General features: G+C 32.5%; 1 protein-coding gene across 7 annotated transcripts in view; it reads right to left on the reverse strand.

Moving 5' to 3' along the window:
• Positions 1-2,469: 2,469 nt before the first annotated feature.
• Positions 2,470-18,696, reverse strand: part of LOC139520817 (uncharacterized) — a 78,822-nt gene continuing 62,595 nt past the window's right edge. For 5 of the 7 annotated variants that reach the window (XM_071313788.1, XM_071313789.1, XM_071313787.1 and 2 more), the window contains 7 exons: positions 17,870-17,989; positions 16,914-17,106; positions 15,822-16,100; positions 13,467-13,619; positions 10,900-10,923; positions 8,532-9,125; positions 2,470-4,776 (listed from right to left, as the gene is read on the reverse strand). In XM_071313788.1, coding sequence (XP_071169889.1) covers positions 4,721-4,776; positions 8,532-9,125; positions 10,900-10,923; positions 13,467-13,619; positions 15,822-16,100; positions 16,914-17,106; positions 17,870-17,989 — 1,419 coding nt within the window. In that variant the 3' untranslated portion in view covers positions 2,470-4,720. Of the gene's footprint in view, positions 4,777-8,525; positions 9,126-10,899; positions 10,924-13,466; positions 13,620-15,821; positions 16,101-16,913; positions 17,107-17,869; positions 17,990-18,696 lie in introns of all 7 variants that reach the window. The other 2 variants (XM_071313786.1, XM_071313784.1) reach the window with 2 other exon arrangements.

Below are 18,696 nucleotides of genomic sequence, written 5' to 3' on the forward strand. Positions count from 1 at the left end.
TGTTAAATGATTTTTTTTTTTAAAGCAATGTCCTTTGTCTGAAGCGTTCTGGAATAATGATACTGAACACATCCTGTATCACAGAGAGCTGTCTTACATACATTCATTTCCAAAATCTCTCTTTCCCCTTACCCCCAATAGTTGTCATTCGTGTATCATTCTTTTCATGTCTTAAACTGGAGCTTCTGACACTTCTGACAAACATGTTTTCACTGTATTTTGTTGCACTTTGTGTTGCTCAATCATAAGTTTTTATTGAGCTTGCAACTTCTGCTAGACAAAGAGCTGACTACTTTAAAAAAAGCTTAATATTTCAGAAGGACAGTCTTAGGTAGAAGGTTGCTTTATACTTTGCTTATAGATGCCTCATGTTACAAAGTTTCAATCTGTCATATGTCCATTGTCCTTGACCGCGCTTTCATGACTAGAGTGACCACTTGAAAGAATAGCTTTTGTAACCTTCAACTATATGTTTGGTATTTGTAGGGTTGTAATGTCTGTCAGACAGTTTTTATGCGACCTCAATCTTATTTCAATCATCAGTGAACAAGGTTGAGTATTTCTTGGTCAAGTCCATCTCAGAAAATGTAAGCAATAGGTCTACTTTATTTGTTGTATGAAATGATTTTAAGTTGTTCATCTAACAGGTGTCATCTGACCTTGACCTCATTTACATGGTTCAGTGGATAAAGTTGTTTTTGTGTTTTGGTCTATTTTTCTAATACTGTATGCAATAGTTCAACTATATTTGGTGTATGGAAATATTTAACAATAAACATGCCAGTCTTGCATGTTGTATTTAACCTCGACTTGGTTTTGTGGTTCATTGCTCAATGTAAAGTTTTTGTGTTGTTCTTGAGCTAGAAGCAATTGCTTGACTACATTTTGTGTATGCAATTAAGGCCAGGAATGATTGTAAGATGTATGTCTGTCAGGCAGTTATCATCTGAATTACCATCTGAACTACCTCATTTTCATGGTTGAATTGTCAATATTAATTTGTCCTGGATAAGTAGTTTCTTTCTAAGATGCTATGTGCACTAGGTTCACTATATTTAGAGCTTGGTATAATTGTGAGGTGTACATGTAGATCTGGCAGGGTTTAACTGACCTTGACACCATTTTCCTGGTTCATTGTACAATATGAGTTTTCATGGTTTGGTCCGATACTTATATACTATAAGCAATAGGTCATCTATATTTGGTACATGGAATGATTAAAAGGGATACATGTATATCTGGCTTGGTTTATTTGACTTTGACCTCATTTTCTTTTACCATCATGTTATGTTTATGTGATAATATCAATGGTCAGTAAAGTAGGCAAGACATTTCAGTGTGTTCACTCTTGTCTTTATATTGTGTTTGACTGTTTTTTAGATTGTGGCAATACACCACTTTTTCAAAGTTGGACTTCCATTAATGTTTAACCATGCTACATTCGGTGTGTGCCTATCCCAAGTCAGGGTGCCTATAATTCAGTGGTAATTATTTGTTGTTTACAGATTTTAACATCAGGGTCATTTATAGTTTGCTGTGATGTATTGGTTTTGCTCATGGTTGAAGGATGCACAGAGTCCTATAGTGCTATATGTACATTATATTGTATATATTCAGGTTACGCTCTATTTTTATTCATTCATTCATTCATATAGTGCTTACTTCTACATCATTTGTTATTTGGTTGAAAGTTGACTATTATCTCAATCATACCACATCTTATGATGTCTTTTAGTGATTATCCTTTGGCCATTGTGTTGTGTTTTCAATCAATGAAGTTTTGATTGGCCATTGTGTTGTCTGTTATCAATTGACAAAGTTTTTGATTGGCCATTGTGTTGTCTGTTATCAATTGACAAAGTTTTTGATTGGCCATTGTGTTGTCTGTTATCAATTGACAAAGTTTTTGATTGGCCATTGTGTTGTCTGTTATCAATTGACAAAGTTTTTGATTGGCCATTGTGTTGTCTGTTATCAATTGACAAAGTTTAGATTGGCCATTGTGTTGTCTGTTATCAATTGACAAAGTTTTTGATTGGCCATTGTGTTGTCTGTTATCAATTGACAAAGTTTTTGATTGGCCATTGTGTTGTCTGTTATCAATTGACAAAGTTTTTGATTGGCCATTGTGTTGTCTGTTATCAATTGACAAAGTTTTTGGTTGGCCATTGTGTTGTCTGTTATCAATTGACAAAGTTTTTGATTGGCCATTGTGTTGTCTGTTATCAATTGACAAAGTTTTTGATTGGCCATTGTGTTGTCTGTTATCAATTGACAAAGTTTTTGGTTGGCCATTGTGTTGTCTGTTATCAATTGACAAGGATTTTGATTGGCCATTGTGTTGTCTGTTATCAATTGACAAAGTTTTTGATTGGCCATTGTGTTGTCTTTTATCAATTGACAAGGATTTTGATTGTCCTCTTGCATTGGTATCTCTCTCTTCTTTTTTTTCAAAAAAAGTAAAAGGCATTAATAAAAAGCTTTTTTAATGGAAAATAAAGATAAAAAATTGTTACATCTGATCCATCATTGCATCTTACACAGACAATTAGCACCATATATAAAACACAGAAAGGTATCAACAACAATAATGGAAAATCTTCATGCCTTTTAATGCACATATTTACACAAAATAATGCTGACTAGTACTTTTTAAACAATAAAATTGAAAAGAATAATGTTAAACTTTTCTTTCTCTCTTTTGTTTTACGACTTTAGTTTTCTTTCTTTTCAATTTTAATATTAACATTATAACAAGCCATCCTTCCATTTCATCTATATAAACACATCCAACATACATCTTCAAAATTGTTCGATGTATCCAATAAATTGGCCTTAAATAACAATACTGATCAAGTAGAAAGTTATCAGTTATAAAACACCATTTAATACACCATTTTTGCTCAGAAAAGAAAAATATTAACCATGATCGTTTCACAAGACCCATATAAAAATGTATATGTAAATCCATAAAACATTTGACAAATTGCTATTAGCACTGATAATATATCTGTGTAAGAAAAATAAGACATCTTGTGTAATGATACCATATCTTGGCAGTGATAAAATAAAAACATCAAATAAAAAAAAATTATAACAATAAAATAATATCAAATGCAATGGTAATAAGACATACCAAACATATTATTTACATCCCCCCAAGTATTTCCTCTTAACAATTCAGGTTTTATATTTACCATTGTAGTCTAAATGCTAAATATTATCACAGTTTCATGATCAACTGTTTTTGTTTTGTTTTTTAAAATAATTAAAAATCTAGTCAACTCCTTGCAAAATTTCAACATACTTTTTACTTTAACCTGTAATAAATCATTAATACAATATCAAGCAGGAAAATTTGATACCAATCAAAATACAAATCTGTGAATGTTTCAGTTTTCACAAAAATATTCAAAACATTATTGAAAATTTTTACTAGAATGGTACATGCATTAAATTAAAGTTCATAGGATACCATTTTAATTTGATAACTACTATCTGCCTTTGAATGAACCTTTTTTTGGCATGATTATAAACAACATAAGAATATTATTGTAACTTGATGTACAGTTATCTCCCATTTGACATACCCTTTGACACTGTTCATTTATCTCTCTTTAGACATGCCATTTAACAAAGGAGCATATTTGTTAGAAAAAATATATTGACACAAACCATGCAAAATGTAGAAGCCACAATGTACCAACATTCAAATCTGTGCAAACTGTTATATTGTAAAATTTTGTTTAGGATATATTCATTGAATACTCCTATTTATAAAATTCTAAGCTTTTAATTTTCTTGAATGCTTCTTAAGTCAAATTGCGTAGAATTATTGATTATTAACTACATGTGGAAGGTGAATCTATTTTATTAGTTTAAAAGTCATCTGGTCTGAAAAATGCTAGACCAATTGATTGGGGTCAAATTATGAAGATCAGAATTTTTTATAAATTGCAAAATCATTTTTTGGATGAATACATCTTTATAGTAACTAATATATTCTATTAAACATGTTTTTAAAGCAAAATCAATGAACAAAAAAAGGAAAAATTTGAACAAATTATAACACATTTTTTTTTATCATGTATCACAAGTATAAATTTTAACAATTCAAACGAAACACATATATTCAGGCATACTAAACAATTCATTTGGAAACAGGAAGTTCATATTACCAACATTTTGAGGAAGCAGCACATTTACTTATATTTTGAGTATTTAGCACATTAACAATTATTTGTAGTAAATAGCACCTAATGTCTTGGGAGTTTTCAGAAATAAGACAAATTTATCATGATCTTTTCAACTCTCAAAACAAATGCAACACACATGTACAATATCAAGGATTTTGATTTTTACTATTCGTCTTTAACCCTTTACATCTAGCATTCACAGATATGATAATCTGTGCTACCATGACAGTTCTAGGCAGATTGAAAATTATATCATGTTCTCTGATGTTAATTTTATACATTTTCAGAAAATATGTTGATCTATATAGGCAGTTTTCTCTGTTTGACTGACTTATTAATTATTTACATATAAATATGATAAACAATATGGTCACAGGTCATGTCATTTTTTCATGATTGTAACATTATCACCATTTCACAATTCCAATGGTATTTGCTACCAGTTAATGGTTTTCTTTCCTTGGGCTTTCATTTATTCATATACTGTAAGTCATAGGTATATCTTGATTCAATTTAATTCCCGATCATTTTAAGGGTGGTCTATTGTAGGCTCCACGCATTCTAAATCCTTGACGTCTCCCTAAAAAAAAAAGTACAAGATCTTTACAATATGTCATTTTACTAATATATATTAGTTAAAGTTCAATTTGTAAAACCCATTTACAAAGATATGAAAAAGACAACTGCTGACAAAACTTTTTTTGATACGCATTCCAAAATATTTGTGACACAATAACGGGTGCGTCTAAACACTGCTAAGGAGTGTTTAGTGCACTAAGGACTTATAACATGCCACTAAGGACTAGATGGAGTGCTGTTACATGTTACATATAATTTCTTTTCATATTATGGTAGAGAATGATATTTAATGCATAAATTTCAATTTTTGTAGAAAAATAATCATAGATAAATAAGATATTCAACATTATTTACACACGTGCCTGTATTTCTTTGATGTGCCGAAAATCAATGAACCGTTTGACACGTATCAAATTACATAACTGATTACATGGAAATCATGGTATTTGTTGTGTTTAATGAACAAGATTGGTAAAGTTGGATACTAATAAATGAATTGTTGAAATGCTATTAATGTGGTTTTTAACAGAATGAAGAAGTATTTTGTAATTATTTCTTGTAAATAATAAATTTGTCTCCAGAACAATATATTATATCTAATGAAGGTTTTTTAATTAGATGTTCATATTAATAAATGACAGAATATATATATTTCTTAAATATTTTAATTCACATTCATATATATATATATATATATATATATATCAAACGTCTGAATAATAGTCAACGATTTTTCCCAGGTGGGAGCTGGATCGTTACAAGTAACGATACATGTACACAATAAAATAAATTATATAAACGCCTAAAAAGTGTACATAACAACACCAATGATATAAAAAGGAACTATAAATGTAATTATTTATAAATATTTCGGATAACAGATATCCTTCGTCAGTCAGATTCTGATGTTAAATGAATCATCTTGAAGTCTTCTTAGATTAAACATTTACTAAATCTTGAAATTTATACAATAAAAAAGGCAAACCGAACATCAGTTAAGACGCTTGCACCATTCTAAAAATTTGTTGAATATGACATAGGTTATATGACTAATTACATCAGACAGTTCACATATATGCTTTAAATAAAAATAATAATGTGCGATGTGAACTAGCACAATTTTAAAGCTTTAACGGTGTCGATATTATGTTGTTACAAGAAAGATTGCGTCAATAAGAATTCCAAATAAACAGCACTGAACGGTCTAAATTTCTAAATATTTCAGATTTGACAACTGTAGTGTAGTTACATTAGAGTCTGCGATGTTTAAAACAAACGGCCGTTAAAATATAATAACAAATTTTGACTAAAGTAAAATAGTTGGACGTGGCTTGGTACTTATACATCCCTCAAAAAATTAAGCAATTTAAATTGTTATGTTCAACAGATTTGTTTTAGAGATGAGTAAGGTAAAGAAATAGAAACGGAGACTGTATTAATAAGTAATATAACCCAGATGTGAAGCACTGCATGGTTTCGAACTACATCTTTTCATTTATCCCATTTGCTGCCAAAGTTGTTAATTTTCTAATCCAAAATCTTTCCCGAGTAAGTCTATCCTCCCTAGACCAAGCAGAGTTGTGGTCAATGATAGTAATGGTCAGTCGATTGAGATCTGTCTTAGTGTGGCCAGGGGATATCAAATGTCGACTAAGAGGGAGGTCTGGCTTGCATTGGTAGTCGCTACGATGACCGTTCTTCCCTCGCCGGGATTCGAACCCATGCTACTGTGATATCGTGACACCAAATCGCCTGCACTGCAGCCATCCCGCTAGACCAAACGACCACCTGGGCTCTCAAAAAAAGAGCTTTCGCTGGCCGTGTGTTACCTTTTCACGTCAGTTTTAATCTAGCGGCGTACTGCAGTACATGATATTTAAGGCATGAAGATGTTATTGTTACAGATCAGCTAAATTATCTATAGTAAAGGATCCTACAAATTAATGTAAGATACAGTCACAGAAAATAATTATAGTTATAAGTACTTCTGAGTCAGTGACAACCCTACAACAGATGTATCCATCGGATCGCCATCAATGATGGTGATACATGGCTGTGTACATAATGTATATACAACTCGTCTAAACATCAATCCAACAATGTTAGATCTGTAAATTTGCTTTCGCAAATTTTTGGTTCTTCCCTCGCCGGGATAACACACGGCCAGCGAAAGCTCTTTTTTTGAGAGCCCAGGTGGTCGTGTAGTCTAGCGGGACGGCTGCAGTGCAGGCGATTATATATATACATATATTATACAGATATTTACATTACATTTCATAGCACTGAATATATAGACAATAATAGTGCATTGACTTGACATATCAACGATATAAGGATGAGGCTGTGTTCGGGCAACCCTAGGTATTTTTGTTTGGCATGGTTTCTTGGCAAGTCTTTGGGGTAATGGCATGGTAAAGTCATACAGAGTACTTGTCACAGTTTTTTTCTTTTTCTGCAGTCAATCTGGACTTGTCACTGTCTTTCATAAGTTTATGAAAAAGACGATCTTTTTGATCAGCTGATTTTGTAAGCCAGCATTGATACAATAATTGGTGGCGCTTATAGTATCCAAACAGCAGGTAATTGCCTTGGCTGTACAGTGCTAGTCTTAAGTCGGCAAACTCCAGCTTGACTAGTTCGTGCAGAATTTTCACAAGTTCTGGTATGCTTTTTGGTTTCCAGTTTATCGCCGTTTTGAACACATGATTTATTGATTCACAATTGTTATTTGTCCATAAATGATTTTTTTTTTTCAATTCAATCGTTATTCGTACTAGTACGTATATAGCAGTAATAGACCGTGGAAAAATAAAAGTCATGATTTATAGGTTTTTTTTTAATTTACTCATGTTTTAGTGAAGCCATTTGTATACACACGCATCTTTGACGGAATTAAAATAAAAACAAAAAAGTTATAAATATATTTATTCATTTTGTCTTCATGTCTCTTACATAAACATTTTACCAAGCTGACCACACTCTTACTTATTAGTTCTTGGCGCACATCAAAGATAAAACCTATGGCAAATAACTTTGTCGGGAAATAAATAAAACAAAAGCAAATTTATTTGTCCTTTTAATCATTTTAAATAAGAACAACACATTTTATTATAATAATCAAGTATTAATCTTTTCGATACAATTGTTAATTACTTAAATTAAAGAATATGATTGTTTAATCAGTTGTTATATTATTTGGCACGTGTCAATGGGTTCATTGATTTTCGGTATATCAAAGAAAAATGGGCACGTGTCTAGAAAATGTTGAATATCTTTTTTATTTATGATTATTTTTCTATAAAATTTGAAATTTATGCATTAAATATCAACCTCTAACATAACATGTAAAAATAACATGTATAACAGTAGTCCTTCTAGTCCTTAGTGGCATTGTATAGTCCTTAGTGCACTAAGGAGTCCTTAGCAGTGTTTAGACGTACCGCACAATAACTGAATTGAAGTTTAAATATAATCTTTCACAAAAAGTCTAATAAGCCAAAATGGTATATTTGAGGGACAATTTCTGAATTTGTTAAAACTATATTGGCGGTAAATAAACCTACTAAGAACTAATAGACAGACTGCAGACTAGAAAACATAATAATGCCCTACTTTTGTAGGTGGAGCATAAAGTGCTAAATAAGTATTAAAGTCTCAGGCTGTTGATAAAAGTTTTCACCTAAACTCATTTCTCTACAATGCATCAGAACAACTTTAAAATAATCTTTATTTCTGAAATGAACTATATAGGCCTACCCTGTGCATCTAACTTTTCAAGGCATTTCCTCACATGCTCCCATAAGATGTAGATATAGTACTTCTGATTTTCATATTCTATCCTTCCACCCAATCCAAACTCTTCTAAGAATAAGCTCAATACCATGTTATTAGCAGCCATTTCTGTTCTTGGCACACGACATAGGTATGGCATTTTGTATGCCACTGGATCACTAATCCACTCTAATTGCGCACGAATAAAGAAATGTTTGACCTCCAAAACCTTACCCTCCATCTGAATGTCACATAGATGACGATAAACCCACTCTAAATATGACTCTACTTCTAATTTGATTTCAACATAGGTCATTACAGACGTAAGATGAATTGTCCGTGGAGCTTCAATACTTTGTATTGGGTATGCTGATTTAGCCTTACAAATCTTGTAAAGTTCTTTAGCTTCTACAAGATAATTATTTTCCCCACAAGCAGTCAGTAATGCCCTTATCGTCCTCCTGTCTAGATCTCGGGATACATTTGCCTGGGAATGAACTTTGAACGTCCAGCAACCAGCATGAAAATCTCCACATTCTAAAGCTCCTATAATTAGTCTGTTCAAATCTTCTATGAAATCTGGAAGACAAAAAATATAATTTTTATGATTGATAAGCAATTTTTTTCTCTCGTCTTGAGTTATATGAATACAGCATTACTTTATCTACTGTCTGAGATGAATATGGCAATACTTTATCTAGTGTCTAAGATGAATATAGCATTACTTTATCTTGTGTCTGAGATGAATACGGCATTACTTTATCTAGTGTCTGAGATGAATACAGCATTACTTTATCTAGTGTCTGAGATGAATACAGCATTACTTTATCTAAGAGTCTGAGATGAATATAGCATTGTTTTATCATGTGCCTGAGTTGAATATTGCATTGTTTAATCTTGTGCAAGAGTTTAATTGAGGCATAACTGTACCTTGAGTCGAATTGAATATGACATTACTTTATCTGGAGTGGAATTGAATATCAGACCTGCCAACTATCCCGATTTTCGCGGTATCATCCCGATTTTTATCCTTCAACCCGAATCCCGATATCGGGATCGTAAAACTAGTCAAAATCCCGATTTTCACCAAATATACCCGAAAAAGTTATTGTTTACCGATTTTGAAGTTTTTCTTATCAATTAAAAAAGATCTATAATTTTACCTGGGGACATATTATGGCAAGTTAACGACCCTACGCTAATCAACAGTCACATCAGGTGTCATAATTAGTGGTTGTATGTAATCAGATTACCTAATGGTTCGTATCAGTCCTCAAAATTAATTTGTATACACAAATTTGGTCAAACAGCCTTTCAATTTTAATCAATTTATCATACAAGCACAATTTGCAACATTTGCCGTAGTTCCACAAAAAAATCACAATTAATAGAAAGATGAGAACTGTAATGAACTCTCAAGAAAACATCATTTATCTTGAAATCCGTTTTATTTTTGAAACCAGACGTTGTGTGTCTGTTGATTTAAAATCGACGCCATTTTGTACCTTCTACTGTGTTACTGTATAAGCCTCCGCCGGTAAGAGAACCTCTGAATACAAAGAAAGATAACTCAAATTTTATCAATTTTCTCATTGATACTGACAAGACCATAAGTAAGACTAAATCAAAATCTGTCTTCATCCTTCTAACTTTAGGACATGTAGTTTTAGGTCTTTTGAGTCAAGGATCATAGATAAGAAGGTCTTTGGATGCGGAAAAGGGGGGGTCTCTACTTTGAATCCTTTATTTTTAATGCCATTTTTCTCTTTTCTTCAGTTATTTTGTCAATTTTATAATTTATTAGTACAAGAATCATGCAAATAAAAGAAATCAAGGCCTACAAGCTCATCATTAGTATACCAAAAGAAAAGAGAAGAGAACTTAGACTATTTTAGGAGTAAAAAAACAATGCACACAGAAAAGTCGCTAAAATTGTAACCCTTAAAAAATCTGGTCGCGCGCTAAATCCCCCATGGAGATTTTCAAAAGTTGGCAGGTCTGGAATATCGCAGTTTTATCTTGTGTCTGAGTTGAATAAGGCATTAGTTTATCTTGTGTCTGAGCTAGATAAAGCAATACTTTATCTTGTGTCTAAGTTGAATATGGCATTACTTTATCTGAGTCTGAGATAAATATTTATTGCATTGTTTTTATCTTGTGTCCAAGTTGAAAACAGTTCTTTATCTTGTGTTTGAGTTGACTATAGTGTGTTTTATCTTGTGTTCAAGTTGACTATGGAGTGTTTTATCTTATGTCGTAGTTGAAAACAACATCACCTTGTTTCACTAGCTTTTTTTCAAATCGCTTTTTGAGAAAAGGATTAAGAAGAAAAGTACTATAATGACCTACTTACCAAAATGTTCGTTCAATTCGGGATCTGTAGAATATAAAATTTCAAATTAATTTTTCTATTTAATATATTAAATGTAATTCTTTCAAGTATCAATTTGATTCACTATATAATTTTACAGCTGTGAAACATCATCTTAACTTCAGGGACATTTTAATTAACCAATCTTATCAAAACAAATCCTTCTGTATATTGTATCTCAAACATTTGTCTCGTTATATTTTGTGGTTTTGCCACAGTCTGCTGATAGCCAATAGAACAATTTTATTTCATTGAACATTTAAATTCATGGTTAACCTGTTCCAATGAAATCCACGAAAATTTGTATCCAACAAAAAACAAGAATGTGTCCCCAGTACACAGATGCCCCACTCGCACTATCATTTTCTATGTTCAGTGGAACCGTGAAATTGGGGTCAGAACTCTAATTTGGCATTAAAATTAGAAAGATCATATCATAAGGAACATGTATACTAAGTTTCAGGTTGGTTGGACTTCAACTTAAGCAAAAACTACCTCGACCAAAAACTTTAACCTGAAGCAGGACAGACGAACTAACGAAGAACAGACGGACAGACGAACAGACGAACAGACCAGAAAACATAATGCCCCTCTACTATCCTAGGTGGGGCATAAAAAATGAATCCACAGTAGTAGAATATTTTGTGTTGACCTTTAACAAGTCTGGTGATGACAAACTACTTAACAGGAAGATTTCTTATTATAGGTTATACATACATTATTCCCGTGAAGTTTGGTCACCCTTGGCTAAACATAGGAAAACATGAATGGGCACAAATAGGCAGGTGATGGAAATTTTAAACATGCATCATGTGATGGCAATAGACCTTGTCGCTATTTAGAAATCTGTGCAATGGAATTGAGAATCTGTGTCTCTTGAACTTGTTATGTCATTCAACAATCACTTTTCAATTGCTGCATCAGATTTTTTTTCTATACACATGGAAAAAAGTATTGCAACACCTTGATTTTTTAAAACTTGAAAAATCAGCCTCTTCTTTTGGATGAAATATAATAAAATATGTGTATAATATTATTGAAACATAGTTTATGATAACATTGGCATTGAAACGAACAAAAAAATGTTTAAAAAAAATAAATTTATATAACCACAATTTTAATAACAAAATGAAGTGTTTTTTGTACAAATAAATGCATTTTACAACTTTTACTGTAGTCGAACTTTACAATGTCAGACATTTCAAAATTAATCTTCAGATGACTGTTCACATCATGGTTGATCGTTATACGCCAAAGAATTAGTACTTTGTGCGCAGCCTCCATTCAAACGGATAACCGCATCTTAACGTCTTCTGATTTCTGCCCTAAATCGATTAATTTGTTGCTAAGGTAGCAGCAACCATTTCTGATGAAGGGCATTGTTTATTTCATGATGTGTTTGAACTGGGGTGTCCTTTCGCGCACTTTCCGCCCAATAGTGTCCCAAATATGCTCGATATGATTCAAATCCGGGCTACAATTGGGCCAAGGAAGATGAACCTAATTCCATTTGAACATTGGATCTTCCTCCACGATGCTAATTTCCAACTTTGGCGAGCTCTGCACTATATTGGATATGGAAAACTGTGTGTCTGTTCGTTAGCAAGGGTCTCCAAAATGGTCTTATAGCACGATAACCAGTAGCGATGAGTCGATCTCGAACAGTTTTTGTTAAAAGGCTCCTGTATGGCCACCACTCTCTTTTTAGGATTGTCTTGTATGCAATGGGTTTCCTTCTGACCAACCTTCATTATGCTTGATTTTCCCTAATAAATGGTATAGGGGGTCTTTATTATCTCGGAAGGTCTTTAACAGCGTTTATTGCCTGATTTTTATTCTCAAAACGACTTATAGTGGAAGGTGATGACCAACAATACGTGCAGTTGTTACAGCGACATCCCTGCTTCTCTTATGCTGATAATCTGCCATCTTGCTGCAGTTAAGAGTTGTCAAGGACCCATTACAAGGTGTCAATCACATAACTTTAAAAACTTGGTTATTTAAAGTGTTGAAAACAATGAGGATAAAAACATCTGTTTTGCTGTTTACGGGTACAGTAGCTGCATGTGCAGATAAAAACTGATCGAGTCGATATTTATTGATTAAACTCAGGTGATACTTAAATAATGTTTAACTAGTTCTATTTTACCAAATTATATCAGGGCTATTCCAGAAAAATATGTATGGGGGGGTTGGAAGGCACATTATATTAATAATACATGGGTGATGGGTATCAGAGCAACTTTTCACACTTTAACGCACTATATTTCTCAATTACAATTGTCTGGGTGGCGGGTGCTGACAAAAACTGCCTTCCAACCCCATACATTTTTTTCTGGAATAGCCCTCACAAACAAATAAAATGAATTTTTTTAATTTCAATTTCAATTTGGTGTTGCAATACTTTTTTCCATGTGTATATTATGACCTTAAAATTTTACAGGAACCTTTATGATGTCCAGTAATGGCTGACAAATAGCCGTAACGTCATAGTGTATGCCTCTCTAATTACCTATATCATAAAACAAACAATGTAAACAAGTACTTACTGTTTTCAATGATATCAAAACAACTGCCCAACACTTTTAATGCTTCTCTTGGTTTAGTGCTAGTCAAAAGCTGGTCAAACAGATCATGTAAAATGGAGATTTCTTGCTTCAACTGCTGAAGACCCATCTTGGCCTGTGCCTCCCAACCAAAATCTAAAAATTCAATTTAATTATTATTTAGTACAATAGCTTTATTCATACTTCAGTGAAGGAATTTGGCTCATGTATTGTCAATACTATACAAAGAATGCATTGTGTTGACCTTAACATATCAGTTGATAGAAATTCATCTTATGCAAGTGCATGTTTATTTGTAAAACACCGATTGATTTTGAAACATTCAAATACGAAATTAAAGATGATTTTTTTCTTCTGTTTTTGTAGGGTTTTTATAACAAGTCAATTTTCAAACAGTTACAAACTTTCCCTATTGATTTTTCAACCCAAAATAGATTGCTATCTGCCACAGCTCCAATTAGAAAACAGGTTTACAGTATTTGAATTTTACTGAAGCATATTGCAATGTATAATAATTAACTTTACGTACTAAAAAAAATAAATTTGTTAATAATTGCTAAGAAGAAAAGAATCTTAATTTTTTTTTATCCAAAATAATATGTTTAGATTGAAGTGATACATTGCAATATAGAATATTTAACTTTACATAGTAAACAAGAATGTGTCCAAAGTACAGGGATGCCACACTCGCACTATCATTTTCCATGTTCCATGGACTTTGGGTAAATATCTAATTTGGCATAAAAAGTAGAAAGATTATACTATAGGGAACATGTGTACTATGTTTCAAGTTGATTGGACTTCAATTTCATCAAAAACTACCTTGACCAAAAACTTTAACCTGAAGCGGGACAAACGAAAGAACGGACGAACGGAGCCACAGACCAGAAAACATATTGCCCCTCTACTATCGTAGGTGGGGCATAAAAAAAATAAAATTGTTATCAAATTCTTTTTATGCCCCACCTACGATAGTAGAGGGGCATTATGTTTTCTGGTCTGTGCCTCCGTTCGTCCGTGCGTCCGTCCGTTCCCTTCAGGTTAAAGTTTGAGTGTGTCCAAAGTACAGGGATGCCCCACTCGCACTATCATTTTCCATGTTCCATGGACTTTGGGTAAATATCTAATTTGGCATAAAAATTAGAAAGATTATACTATAGGGAACATGTGTACTATGTTTCAAGTTGATTGGACTTCAATTTCATCAAAAACTACCTTGACCAAAAACTTTAACCTGAAGCGGGACAAACGAAAGAACGGACGAACGGAGCCACAGACCAGAAAACATATTGCCCCTCTACTATCGTAGGTGGGGCATAAAAAAAATAAAATTGTTATCAAATTCTTTTTATGCCCCACCTACGATAGTAGAGGGGCATTATGTTTTCTGGTCTGTGCCTCCGTTTGTCCGTGCATCCGTCCGTTCGCTTCAGGTTAAAGCTTTTGGTCAAGGTAGTTTTTGAAGAAGTTCAAGTCCAATCAACTTGAAACTTAGTACACATGTTCCCCATGATATGATCTTTCTAATTTTAATGCCAAATTATAGTTTTGACCCCAATTTCATGGTCCACTGAACATAGAAAATGATAGTGCGAAGTTCAGGTTAAAGTTTTTGGTCAAGGTAGTTTTTGATGAAGTTAAAGTTACATCAACTTGAAACTTAGTACACATGTTCCGTATTATATGATCTTTCTAATTATAATTCCAAATTATAATTTTGACCCCAATTTCACGGTCCACTGAACATAGAAAATGATAGTGCGAGTGGGGCATCCGTGTACTATGGACACATTCTTGTTTAATCTATTTCTGACATTAGCATGCTTTTTTTCTTAATTAAAATAACAAGAATTTAATCAACACAGGGTAAAAAACCACATCTTGAAAAGATGTTCTGACTCGAGTTTACAGTTTTCACCCATGCATGTTAAAGTACAACAAAGTAAAAAGTCGTGTTAAAAGTGCAAGTGTTAGTAAATTTGTTTCAAGATATCAAACAAAGTGTTAAAATCTCAAATAGAAAATGTGTCTTTGTGATAACAATAGGAATATGTTTAGTATGAAAAACACTTTCAAAGTGGAAATACTGTGGATTCATATTTTCCCAGGGTATCAATTTTTGTGGAATGAGGCAAAATTTCCTGGTTTTGTCAAAGTCTGCCTACAACCTCATAGAAAAAATTATAAATTGTTGAACATTCAAAAATTCTTGATTCGCCTGTTCCCATGAAAATTAGTTTCCAAACAATTAATAATGAATCCATAGTAATTTCTTAAACTTGAAGTGAAATTTGTTCAAGCACAAACATTAACATTATCCTACATTTTACTATATACCTTTCTCAGAACCGAACTCCAAATCAAACTTACGAAGATGTATGTTATATGCAGTTCCAAGATCTTTTACTTTCAGACAAATATTAATGGCTGTTATACAAGATAATGGTTTCCCAGATTCTGAATACTGATAAAATGGTACAGCATATTGAATAAGAATTTTCATGATCTTATGTCCATCCATCCACCATTTCTTGTCTTCACAAAAGTACAGCAGTCGGTTACCAATATAAGATATTGACCGTCCATCAAACTTGGCCAGAACATCATCTTGTGATTCTGTGATATATTGGATCATTTTTAATAGAAAATCTTATTATAATTGTAAATATAAATTATGTAAATGATTATAATTGTAAATATAAATTATGTAAATGATGATTGCTTGGTGTTAAATGCCACTTTCATCACTATTGTGTTATTTCATGGTGGTTAGTTTTTAATGGTGGAAGCTGGAGTGCATGGTGAGAACCCCCACCCTCTGGTAGGAAAGTGAATGAAGAAATGAGACCAGAAACAGTCAATTTGTTTTAAAAATTAATATTTACTACTTGGGAAATTGTTTAACCTTTGGAGACAGCAGTGACCTTGTGATTTATTGGTGATAATGATAGATGAATGATCAACATGCAGTGGCAAATCCAAACATATTCCTTAGAATGAAGAACAAGTAATATGGTAATATGAGTATGAACCTTCTTTGCTGTAGACCCACATATCATATGGAGCTAGTTTATTTCCTTTACTCTTGAAGCATATTTGACCTTATAATTAAATTATCGGTAAAAGTGAAATTAGACCTGCTGAATATGCACATACAAGTTATTAACCTTTGAGAAAAATGTGTATGCAAAGAATCTACTAAAAACTTTGTCCAAACATCAAAACATATGAGTTGCTATGATTTGCTTCTGAAGCAAGTCATTCTATGAATAATTTTCAAGATTGTACACCAAAATGTTATAACCAGTTAGTAACTTTCATTAGAAGTTTTATTAAATTTAACCAAGGAAAAAATATAAATGGATCAACTTCAATGTCATTTTGATGTACTTACCATAAATTTATCTTACAAGCAGCACATAATATTACCTTGTTGGTATTGTCTTAATAGGTGAAGCATGAATTTATTGAAAGCTTCCACCAATAGAGCTGAATTTTTCACATTTGTAAGGAACACCACACTATAGGCATCAATGTAGTAGGAGTTATCTAACTCTCCCTGCTGACACAGCTCTACAAAGGTTTCTCCTAATAAGGTCCAATTCTTTGTGTGGTAACAACTCTACAAAAATAAAATAATTTTAATCATACATTTTTCTTCTGATACTATGAATGTTTTAAGCTAGGAACTGTGCTTGACAGAGATATCTTATAAGTATTTTTTGACACATTTTGCAAAACATTCCTGTTTTTTGAATTTTGAACATTTCCCCTTAGGGCTATTCCAGAAAAAAATGTATGGGGGGGTTGGAAGGCAGTTTTTGTCAGCACCCGCCACCCAGACAATTGTAATTGAGAATTATAGTGCGTTAAAGTGTGAAAAGTTGCTCTGATACCCATCACCCATGTATTATTAATATAATGTGCCTTCCAACCCCCCCATACATATTTTTCTGGAATAGCCCTTAGCAAAAACATTAAACACAACAAATGAAAATTTTAGACACAAATATTAATTATACAGTTGCAAAGAGTGATACAAATTTGAAAAATTTATTCAGCAGAGTGAGGAAAAATTGTTTTTTATTTTGTGATATATAGACAAAATGATGGCACTCTTTCCACTGATTAGCAAAAGAAACCCAATTCATTTAGATCCATCTAACCCAGGGTTAAACAGATAAACAGTTAACAGGATGACTATATAATCAAGAATTTGTTCATCTCAAGGAAATCATTCATAATGCCATCAATACCTCACTGAGCCTACCTATAACACAAGGTTATACAAATTGTTAGACCAAGACATTAAAACTTCTGGTTCGTCTACTGTTTTCTGTTAATGTTTGGCAAAATAGAGGTCTATTACAAAGACGGTTTCTTACCTGTATTTTATGATATAATGCTTTATAATTGTCAGTTGTTTTGATGCTGTCTTTTAATACTACTTCTCCCTCTTCTATCAGTCTTGAAGTATCAAAAGAGTCATCCACTTTTTGTTGGAACTGAAAGAAAACAATTAAGCAATGAATCAATGCCTGATAGACAGTGCTTTGCAAGAGTATTTATATTTATCAGATATTTATGGTTAATGAGGTGAACAATAATTTATATGCCCAACTAATTTACTAATAGAATGGATATGGTTAAAACTTTTTGATCCTTTTTGGATATGGTCAAAATTTATAAATTTATAAACTCTCTAAGCTTACAAAATTATACCTTTATGCCTGAAGAAAGAATAAGTGTCAGCAGAAAATTGAGGTTGTTTTTTTAATTTTTCATATCAAATTTTCATTAGGACCAAAGTCAAATATAACACATACTACATACCTGGTAAAGAACTATCCTGTTGGGGTTGATCAGTTAATGAAAGTGAGTCATAAGAATGCCCTCACTCAGTGGTTAAATGGTTGTTGTTTGTTGCTATATATCACATTTGTGTTTTGTTCAGTAGTTTGTACATACATCAGGCTGTTAGAATTCTAGTTTGAATTATTTACATTGTAATTTCGGGTCCTTTTACTGCTGACTATGTGGCATGGTGTTTGCTCATTGTTTAAGGCTGTACAGTGACCTACAGTTCTATGTCATTTGGTCTCATTGGCAATCATACCACATCTTCTTTTTTCAATACACATAGAATTGTTATCCTTGTTAGTGCCAATAACAATTTTGCCTGTTAACCCTTACTTTTCTTGTCATTTCCTCC

The sequence above is a fragment of the Mytilus edulis genome, chromosome 4 (genome assembly GCF_963676685.1).
Source record: "Mytilus edulis chromosome 4, xbMytEdul2.2, whole genome shotgun sequence".
NCBI lineage: Eukaryota > Metazoa > Mollusca > Bivalvia > Mytilida > Mytilidae > Mytilus > Mytilus edulis.